This window comes from Diaphorina citri, unplaced genomic scaffold, assembly GCF_000475195.1.
Source record: "Diaphorina citri unplaced genomic scaffold, Diaci psyllid genome assembly version 1.1 scaffold4045, whole genome shotgun sequence".
In the NCBI taxonomy this organism is placed as follows: Eukaryota; Metazoa; Arthropoda; class Insecta; order Hemiptera; family Psyllidae; genus Diaphorina; species Diaphorina citri.
The window spans coordinates 1-11,138 of NW_007381444.1; the positions used below are offsets into that span (position 1 = coordinate 1).

The window sequence follows — 11,138 nt, forward strand, 5'->3', positions numbered from 1 at the left end:
TTGCAATCGAAAAACGAGTACAAATTTTTGTCGATGGTGGGATTCGAACCCAGGACCTTCTGCATGGCAAGCAAGCGCATTACCACTGGACCAACCGTGCCCCCTAAACCGTGCCCCCTTAGGAATACTTGAAACTATTTCATTAAACAACCTCGATTAACCAATTCAAACGTTTTTTCTTGTGTTTAGAATCGGGTGAAATCAAAGAAACATTTGCTTGAAGTTTAACTTCACGCAGTTCCATGGCTTGTGTGTGATAGATCAGTTGCGCTTACTTAGGTGAAGAGCAGAAAAAATGAGGAATTGGGGAAATTTTCTTTTTCTTCTACGACTTCTAGATCCCGAACCAGCGGTGCTGTATAATCTACAGGTCCGATTCTGTCAACACAATGCGATCTATACATACTGTGGTAAGTTGAATAGAATAGAATAGAATATACCTTGTTTATCCTGCCAGAATGAGACTGAAAAGTCCCTTTACTCCTGCAGTCTAAACAAGGTCTTAAATCGATTTAAAAAATACCGGTATATCTTATTTACTGACGTCACGGCATACGCTCCCGTACACGATGACGTCACATCAACTGTCCCGAGCAAAGCTCCCTCGCAGTATACCTCGAGATTTATTTCCAGTTTTTCATTCCTCTCCCCACAGGCTTTTCCGCGTTGGATCAAGAGGTCATCTTTCGCATCCTGAGTTCGATTCTCCATCTGGGTAACATCCAATTCTCAGGGGGTTCCCATGGGGACACCGATTCCTGTAGTATTGCCCCCTCTTCTGCCTCACTGGCTGCCTTTTGTGATATTCTATTGGCGGTTCCCATGGGGACACCGATTCCTGTAGCATTGCGCCCTCTTCTGCCTCACTGGCTGCCTTTTGTGATATTCTATACAACATAGACCGGGACGAATTCAGACGGTGTTTAACCCACAGGAAGATCACTACCATGCAGGAGTCGTTCAACAAACCCATGTCTGTGTTCGAGGTAAGCGGCTGGGATTCGTGTGGTCTGTGTCGTAACATGCCCCATCCGGTATGCCTTTAGGTGTTAAGTCAACACGAGAACACCAGAAAGAAATGTTTGCAATCGAAATGCGAGTGCTTTTTTTTAGGTTTGGCAGAGGGAAATATAACTGCTAATAAGGTTCAATATTCAATTCAATTCAATTTATTTTTATTGTACATAATATAACATTAAAAATACAACATTTCAATGAATACAATTGTATCGTCCCGAAATTGAAGAGAGAAGGAAGACAACATAAGAGAAAGCCAGCCTAGGTATGCAACTTATCTCTTAAGGTTAAAATCCGCCCCGGACGGGAATCGAACCCGCGGCCTAGTGCTTACAAGGCAGACGCTCTAAGGCCGGCTAAGGCTAAGGCTGCTAAGGCTAAGGCTGCTAAGGCTGCTAAGGCTAAGGCTGCTAAGGCTAAGGCCGGCTAAGGCTAAGGAAACTAGTCCATAAAATGAAAATGAAATAAAACCCAGAATATTTTACAAATAGTGAAGAAGTATATGTTTATCATTTCAACCTGTACTGTAAATTCTCTCGTCTTTTCATAACAACATTTTTTTTTTTCATTTTTTTTTATTACACTGGTAATGGGGCCATTGCTTGCTCCTCAATTAAAGTAGCTACTCAATTGTTCTCACAAGGCTGAGTGCACCCCAAACTCCAAGGGTAGAGATGAAAAAAACTTTGACCCCACTGGGAATTGAACCTGGGACGTCTGGCATGCAAGCCTAGTGTTATACCCACTTGGGCACTCGTCCATGGAGGTTGCTTTCTCAGAAATGATCAATAAACAGTGAAAAAAGTCCGAAATCCAAACAATGCACAATGGTTCCATTGTAATTTGCATTTTGCATACCTTCGATTTTTTTTCAAGATTTTTGATAGAGGGACTGTCACTCCTAAGGGCTCACGGTCCCAATATTGAAAGAGAAAGGGAACAGGATGGAAGCAGGGGTTCCAAAAATGAACCTCATCTGTTTGGGGTAAAATTTGCCTTGGGGAATTTTTCACAAATTTAATCATAATTGGGCAAACTGTTCCGGAGTTAGCATGAATCAAACAATAACAAACACAAACTGAACCTGGAGTCTGGCACCTGGTAGTGTGCCTGCCTTGTAAGCACTACAGGGGCAATGTGCCCTAAAAGTTGGGTGAAGCTTATACGAATCTTGTAAGCGCTAGGTCGTGGGTTCGATTCACGCCCGCTGGCAGACTTCATCAACACATAAGGTTCGTTCTCGGAACGGCTGTCTTTCTCCCATCCTGTCCTCTCTTTGAATTAGCGACAATAAGACCTCAGTAGTTGCAGTTCCTTCTATCAAACTTCTTGGAAAACATTAGTGAATGGATGGTTTTCTTCTAAACTGTTCTCCTCCTCTCTTCACTTTCGGGATAATAAGACCTTCGTTGTAACTACAGTTCCCTCTAAAAAAAAAAAGCGTTCGATAAAAAAAAGTGCCCAACCCAAATAGCCGATTGGAAATATTGGCAGTGGGCATTCTTACATCTACATATATTATGTTCAATCAAGCGCATTATGCAACTCATACAAAGTGTGTGTTTGTTGCATAAGATGTGACACATGCCTACTTGACAAAGTAGTGGTGTGGTCTGCTTGTAGTTTCCCCTTTCGAAAACCTCACCACACACCACTATCAAACACGTGTATGTATGAGTTATTTAAAACCATGAAGATCTTCCCACTGCTTATGCCTAGATTGCCTAGGATTCTAGACTGGCTGACTGGCTGGCTCTACAAGATAGGTAGATAGGCAATATGTAGATTCGTTTAATTTGCGACAACCTTATGGACTGTCGACTGTCACATTTATAGTTGAACCTCGCTTATTCCAAAATCCATTGTTTTCTTCTATCTTTCAAATATCCTATCTTATCAGAGGAAAAGATTATAGAAAGTGATAATTTCAACTTGGATCATTTCAACCACCCCCCCGGTCCCAATTAGTTGAAATAATCGAGGTTCTACTGTACCTACAAACATGGTGTATTACTGTATTGCATAATGATTATTTCGTGTAATTCGAACTGTCAAGGGTAATTTATGAACTTTTATGAAACTGCAAGGGTTGTAAATGAACGTGGGCAGTCCAGTATGAGAGAACCTTTGAATTCAAAGTGGTACAAGGTTTAACCCATTTTTGTTAGCTCAACTTGAATAATAATTAATAAATAATAATAATAGTGCTTATTTATACTGCTCGCATAGGACTGAAAAGTCCCTTTACTCCAGCAGTAGGCTACTACTATTATTGTGGTCAAATTCTCAAATTATATGAGGATAAAATTCCATACCTCGGCTGGGATTGAACCCACGCCCTCCTGTTTAACAAGCGAGCGTCTTGACCACTACACCACCGAGGTAGGTTGAACATACTCATATTAGGTACCTATGTTTAAATTCTCATTAAATTAGTACCATTATTACACGTATTACCTTTCGAGAAATAGGTGAAGTAGATAGTTATATGTACCACCTACATTTTGGTGGAGATGCCAAAATTACCGCTCAAATTTTCTCTTCACCCCTTTACACCAAAACTGGTCTAAACATTTTGTCTGCTCATAATTAGGTATCTTCTCGGAAGTAGGTATGAAGTGAAAGGTAAACCCAAATCTGAAATGTTTCTTCATTTGGGATTGCATTGTGAGGTATGGAATCCTCCCTTGTACCTAAATACCCCTTAGGTACCCTGTCCTAATATTATGTAGCGTACTTGGAAATTCCCTGTGGAACTCATAAGCGGTTTCCTTAACAACAATATTCCCTATTGCTACATATTCCCTATTATGTTACATATTCCCTATTTTGTAAAGTGTGTTATCACTCCATTATTATTGGTGGTCAGGGCGTTTTTAGGGGGTCCGTCCGGGGCTATTTGACCGGGCGCGGGCTTTTCGAGGGACCCGGAACCAGCTTTTTCAAATAATAATAATAATAATCGCCTATTATGCCTTGAGAAATCCTTGAAAATATTGATGGAATTAAAGGAATATTTCTATAGGATAAAAAAAATGTTAGAAAAGCCCCATTTTTGAAGCTATCACCCCGAGCCCCGGTTAGCCTGAGAGCGCCCCTGTTGATGGAAAGGGGAACTCCATGTGAGGGCGAACATGCTGAATTTCTCTCATATAACTTCTCACGTTTTTGGTCGGTTTGCAACTTTTGACCTGATGGTACAGTGGTTCGTTGCTTCGTTGGTTTGGGTATCTTATGCTAAATGATCCTGAATGTAGGTCACATGAGACTATGAGAGTTATGGTGAATGTTCAGGGAAGGACTGTGCATTCATGTATTGTGTAGGCAAGAAACTTTGGGGAAGGAAAGGACTGTGTATGTTCCATTGTGGAGGCAGGTACATATTTTCAGGGGTCATCTCCCGACTTTGTGCTACAAATGTTGCCAACAGCGGTACTAATGTGGCCAGCAGTAACACAAATCAGGCCAACGGGACAAATGCAGCCAAAAGTGGGTCAAATGTAGCCAGTAGTGGTACAAATCAGGCCAGCAGTGGTACAAATGCAGCCAAGAGTGGGTCAAATGTGGCCAACAGTGGTGACTCCGGTTTATCTTCGCATAGAGATTTATTTCCAAATCTCGGATCTGGAGGTTGGTGGTTCGAGTCCAAGTCAAGTTAAAAAATTTAGCGTAGTGTATTAAGCGGGGAACGACATTTGTGACGAGCATTTATGCTTAACACAATTAAAATTCCTTCCTTATTTCCAATTTTTCATTCCTCTCACCACAGGCTTTTCCGCGTTGGATCAAGAGGTCATCTTTCGCATCCTGAGTTCGATTCTCCACCTGGGTAACATCCAATTCTCAGGCGGTTCCCATGGGGACACCGATTCCTGTAGCATTGCTCCCTCTTCTGGCTCACTGGCTGCCTTTTGTGATATTCTATACAACATAGACCGGGATGAATTCAGACGGTGCTTAACCCACAGGAAGATCACTACCATGCAGGAGTCGTTCAACAAACCCATGTCCGTGTTCGAGGTAAGCGGCTGGGATTCGTGTGGTCTGTGTCGTAACATGCCCCATCCGGTATGCCTTTAGGTGTTGGGTCAACACGAGAACACCAGAAAGAAATGTTTGCAATCGAAATGCGAGTGCTTTTTTTTTAGGTTTGACAGAGGGAAATATAACTGCTAATAAAGGTCTTATCGTCCCGAAATTGAAGAGACAAGGAAGACAACATAAGAGAAAGCCAGCCGAGGTATGCACCTTATCTCTTAAGGTTAAAATCCGCCCCGGACGGGAATCGAACCCGCGGCCTAGCATAGTGCTTACAAGGTAGACGCTCTACCCCCCCCCCCAAGCTAATAGATCAGTTGCGCTTACTTGGGTGATGTTTCAAAGTCATAGAGCAGGAAAAATGAGGACCAACGGAATTTTCCTTTTTCTTCTACGACTTCTAGATACCGAGATAAATCGATTAAAAAAATACCGGTAAATCGTAAACTTTGACGTCACGGCACGAACCGGGAACTTCCGCCATACAAAAGTCTACATAGTGTGATACGCATTTAACCACAGAGAGATATTTGTTTTTCCGTGATAGAAGAAATAGAATAGAATATACATACCTTGTTTATACTGCCAGCATAGGACTGAAAAGTCCCTTTACTCTCGCAGTCCAAACTTCATTTTTGTTTCAACGACACAGATTGTCTTTTGAGAAATTGTATTTTCGGCCTTTGTTAGATTGTAAATTGTACATATTTCTTTTGTTTGTTCCCAGATGTAACATATTTCTTTGGTGAGGGACTTCTACATCTAAGCAGATCACACGGTTCGCACAAGAAATGAGTACAAATAACACCCCGCCTGTCACCAACAGCGGTACTAATGAGGCCAACAACAGTACAAATCAGGCCAACATTGGGACAGATGTAGCCAGTGGCGGTACAAATGCGGCCAACAGTGGGTCAAATGTAGCCAACGGTGATACAAATCTGGCCAACAGTGGGACAAATGTTGCCAACAGCGGTACTAATGTGGCCAGCAGTAACACAAATCAGGCCAACGGGACAAATGCAGCCAAAAGTGGGTCAAATGTAGCCAGTAGTGGTACAAATCAGGCCAGCAGTGGTACAAATGCAGCCAAGAGTGGGTCAAATGTGGCCAACAGTGGTGACTCCGGTTTATCTTCGCAGGAAAAGTTATACAGTGACGGAGCGCGAGTGTGGTTACCCCATCCCGACTTGGAATGGCAGGGGGCGGTAGTTATATCGGGGCTGAAGAAGGGTGCACCTTTGAAAATCAGAACAGGTAAGTGTAGAAACCTCAGTGGTTAGCGTAGTTGGATTTCAGATCAGGAGGTTGGTGGTTTGACCCCATCCGGAATTGGAATGGCAGGGGGCGGTAGTTACATCGGGGTTGAAGAAGGGGATGCCGTTGAAAATTAGAACAGGTAAGTGTATTGATTTTTTTTTTGTTTTTTCAAGAGGAAACTGTAACAGTAGAGGTTTTAAGAATCCCAAGATCGAAGAGAGAAGAAAGATAGAAGCCAGCTGTTCCGAGAACAAACTTCATCTGTTAAGAATAAAGTTTCCCGGAGCGGGAATCGAACAAAAGTCGTAGTCACCATAATGGTCTCACCAGTGCTTACAAGCCTTCCTCATACCCTTGGAGGGTAGCGTATCTAGATTCCTTTAAGCTTAATCATCTTTTAGGACTGTTAGGCTCAACACCTAAGCCTCGGAGTGAGCTTGTTGTGTATACTAGCGAAGTGGGCTGGCTCAAGGAATACTTGAAACTATTTCATTAAACAACCTCGATTAACCAATTCAAACGTTTTTCTTATGTTTAGAATCGGGTGAAATCAAAGAGATCGCCGTCAGCAACGAATCGGACCTGCCACCGCTTCGTAATCCGGATATCCTGATTGGAGAGAATGGCAGGGGGCAGTAGTTATATCGGGGCTGAAGAAGGGTGCGCCTTTGAAAATCAGAACAGGTAAGTGTAGAAACCTCAGTGGTTAGCGTAGTTGGATTTCGGATCAGGAGGTTGGTGGTTTGACCCCGTCTGGAGTTGGAATGGCAGGGGGCAAGGCAGATGCGCTACCCTCCAAGGGTTTCGTATAACACTATGACCTTAACCCATCCTTTAGGGCTGTTTGCCCCTACACCTAAGCCTCGGAGTGGGCTTTTTGTGTATACTAGCGAAGTGAGCTGGCTCAAGGAATACTTGAAACTATTTCATTAAACAACCTCGATTAACCAATTCAAACGTTTTTTCTTGTGTTTAGAATCGGGTGAAATCAAAGAGATCGCCGTCAGCAACGAATCGGACCTGCCACCGCTTCGTAATCCGGATATCCTGATTGGAGAAAACGATTTAACCTCCCTCTCCTATTTACATGAACCAGCGGTGCTGTATAATCTACAGGTCCGATTCTGTCAACACAATGCGATCTATACATACTGTGGTAAGTTTTTTTTTTTTTTTTAGAGCAATATATTTATTTACAATCTACAATTTAATAATAAAAAAATACAATTGTAATCAGTAAATTGGTTGAATTTTATAAGGGCTTGAGGGAGAAGCCATTCAACAATGACACTCCCATTAACTCGCTACGGTCGGCTTGATTTTTACAGATAGGAGGCGTTACGGTAGGACGTGCCTAGGAACTTGTGTATCTTTTGCTCCTTTCAAATGCAGACTGAAAAGCCGGTGTTTGTTTATTATGATTCCAAAGCATTCGGAATTATAGTCCGAAGATTTCCGAAGAAGACAAAAAAAACCAGATGTTTCTATCTCAACTAGGAAAAAAAAGAAAATAAATTAAAAGCGAGGGAACAATTTCATGTGTGACATGAAGCCTACCACAAATCGCTTTTCGGAGGTTTCATGTCTCACATGAATCCTACCGTATTTGAAAAAAATGTTTTGTTTACGTCTGACTGTAACAACAACGCTTGAGTTTCATGTGGGACATGAATCCTACCGTAAGAGCGATTCTGGTGAAATTGATTCTGTACGCAAAAGGCTAAGATCTAGTGAAAAAGCGGTGTAAAGTGAGTAAGGCTGGTGTTTTACGGTCGAGTGTACTGGCGGGCGGAAAACACTGCCTTTACATCTCAAGCCAATAAATTATACCGGTATTACCAATATACCAATTTATTATGACGGTTTCACCGACGTATTATACCAATTTTCCACCGGTTTGAACGGTGCTTTAGGTCTGTTGAACCTCCTCATTTATTTGGGAGGGAGGTGGTACCTATGAAACAACATAATATCAGAAGGAACATTTTAATTTGATTACATTGACCACTTCTCTATTTTTTTTTTTTTTTTTTTTTTTTAAGAGGTTTGACAGAGGGAACTGTAACTCTAGGGTCTTATCGTCCCGAAATCGGAGAGAGAAGGAAGACAGGATAGGAGAAAGCCAGCCGTTCCGAGAACGAACATTATCCCATCAGGATAAAATCCGCCCCGGGCGGGAATCGAACCCGCGGCCTAGCGCTTACAAGGCAGACGCACTACCAACTAAGCTAACTAGGCTGGCTGAACTTAATCATTAATCAATTCAATTCAATTCTCTATGTTTCAGAGAGAAGAAGGATCAGAGTATTATCGTATCAGGAGAGTCCGGAGCGGGTAAAACAGTATCCGCCAAGTATGCCATGCGATATTTCGCCACAGTGGGAGGCAGTCAAACTGAAACCCAAGTCGAGAAGAAAGTTCTCGCATCTAGTCCTATTATGGAAGTAAGTCGATTCGTTTGTTTGTTTCTTTGTTCGTTTGTTTGTTTATTTATTATTATTGTTCTGGAGTGGGTCAGACAGTATCCGCCAAGTATGCCATGCGATATTTTGCCACAGTGGGAGGCAGTCAAACTGATTTTTTCTCAATTTTTAAGTTTTTAGTTTACGATACTTTTCTGCCTGGGGGACTTTAAACAGGGAGTATACCAGGCTGAATTTCCTTTGTTAAAGAAATAGCAAAAGGCGAAGAAAAAGAAGATCCCTAGTTTGATAAAATTTGACACACCGATTTTATCCGGTTTTGATTAAATTCGCCACACACTTTCAGCACATAGATACAATACTATCGGAGCCTCTATTCGAACCTATCATTTTGTATGCTACCTAACCCGTCTTTTTGTACGCTACCCAACCCTACTCTATTCTTGCAGGCTATCGGGAATGCCAAAACAATTCGAAACGATAACAGTTCTCGTTTTGACAAATTCACCGAACTTCATTTTAACAAACACTACAATATTATCGGAGCCTCTATGCGAACCTATCATTTTGTATGCTACCTAACCCTTCTTTTTGCACTCTACCTAACCATACTCTATTCTTCCAGGCCATCGGAAATGCCAAAACCATTCGAAACGACAACAGTTCTCGATTTGGCAAATTCACCGAGCTACATTTTAACAAACACTACAACATTATTGGGGCTTCAATGCGAACCAAGGGTAGAGCTGAAAAAACTTTGACCCCACTGGAAATTGAACCTGGGACCTCTGGCATGCAAGCCTAGTGTGATACCCACTTGGGCATTCGGCCATGGAGGTTGCTTTCTGAGAAATGATCAATAAACAGTGAAAAAAGTCCGAAATCCAAACAATGCACAATGGTTCCATTGTAAGACCCATCACACACATCCCACCACATCCATCACACACACACATCACACACCAACCACACACACACCCACCACACACACATCCATCACACACACACCCATCACACACCACACACCCATCACACACCACACACATCCACTACACACATACACACACGGTCGCGCTCCCTGACATGTCTCACAGAGCAGCATAACAGGCATAACTTCGAACCGCCGCCATTTTGAATCAGGATGGAATAACGTGGGCAGTCCAGTATGAGAGAACCTTTGAATTCAAAGTGGTACAAGGTTTAACCCATTTTTGTTAGCTCAACTTGAATAATAATTAATAAATAATAATAATAGTGCTTATTTATACTGCTCGCATAGGACTGAAAAGTCCCTTTACTCCAGCAGTAGGCTACTACTATTATTGTGGTCAAATTCTCAAATTATATTGAGGATAAAATTACATACCTCGGCTGGGATTGAACCCAAGCCCTCCTGTTTACCAGGCGAGCGCCTTAACCACTACACCACCGAGGCAGGCATGCCACCCTAAACGACACTTGATCAAAGTGTTAGAGATGTAAATTAGTAAACTTGTAGTTGTGTGAACTGTAGACCTCACTCAGACTCTTTTTGCCTTCGGTCAAAAATCCACGAATGATTTTTTTTTCGAACTTTTTGGGCTGGTAACATTAGTGACTAAGTGGCAGAACAACCAAGTATAGGTAATTTACAACCCAAAAACAAAGCCCAAAACCAAAAAGTTCCACTTTGTTAGGAAACGAACCGGGAACTTCCGCTATACAAGTCTACATAGTGTGATACGCATTTAACCACAGAGAGATATTTGTTTTTCCGTGATAGAAGAAATAGAATAGAATATACATACCTTGTTTATACTGCCAGCTGCCAGCATAGGACTGAAAAGTCCCTTTACTCTCGCAGTCTAAACTTCATTTTTGTTTCAACGACACAGATTGTATTTTGAGAAATTGTATTTTCGGCCTTTGTTAGATTGTAAATTGTATTTCTTTTGTTTGTTCCCAGATGTAACATATTTCTTTGGTGAGGGACTTCTACATCTAAGCAGATCACACGGTTCGCACAAGAAATGAGTACAAATAACACCCCGCCTGTCACCAACGGCGGTACTAATGTGGCCAACAACAGTACAAATCAGGCCAACATTGGGACAGCTGATGTAGCCAGTGGCGGTACAAATGCGGCCAACAGTGGGTCAAATGTAGCCAACAGTGATACAAATCTGGCCAACAGTGGGACAAATGTGGCCAACAACAGTACAAATCAGGCCAACATTGGGACAGATGTAGCCAGTGGCGGTACAAATGCGGCCAACAGTGGGTCAAATGTAGCCAACGGTGATACAAATCTGGCCAACAGTGGGACAAATGTTGCCAACAGCGGTACTAATGTGGCCAGCAGTAACACAAATCAGGCCAACAGTGGGACAAATGCAGACAACAGTGGGTCAAATGTAGCCA

At 42.2% G+C, this 11,138-nt stretch overlaps 1 protein-coding gene across 1 annotated transcript; it reads left to right on the forward strand.

Moving 5' to 3' along the window:
* The first annotated feature begins 5,787 nt into the window (after window positions 1-5,787).
* Window positions 5,788-10,751, forward strand: LOC103520768 (unconventional myosin-Vb-like). Its single transcript, XM_017448624.2, has 6 exons — window positions 5,788-6,312; window positions 6,854-6,940; window positions 7,292-7,471; window positions 8,605-8,759; window positions 9,364-9,478; window positions 10,684-10,751. The coding sequence occupies exons 1-6, from the start codon at window positions 5,847-5,849 to the stop codon at window positions 10,749-10,751; spliced, it is 1,071 nt and encodes a 356-aa protein (XP_017304113.1). The 5' UTR covers window positions 5,788-5,846.
* The last annotated feature ends 387 nt before the right edge of the window (window positions 10,752-11,138 follow it).

What these genes read in the sequence shown, in the direction of transcription:
- LOC103520768 (XM_017448624.2), top strand. Translation starts at nt 5,847, where the DNA reads ATGAGTACAAATAACACCCCGCCTGTCACCAACAGCGGTACTAATGAG. An exon ending in TATCCTGATTGGAGAGAATG is followed by an intron (nt 6,941 to 7,291) that starts GCAGGGGGCAGT and finishes TCTTGTGTTTAG; the next exon opens with AATCGGGTGAAATCAAAGAG. An exon ending in GGCTTCAATGCGAACCAAGG is followed by an intron (nt 9,479 to 10,683) that starts GTAGAGCTGAAA and finishes GTTTGTTCCCAG; the next exon opens with ATGTAACATATTTCTTTGGT.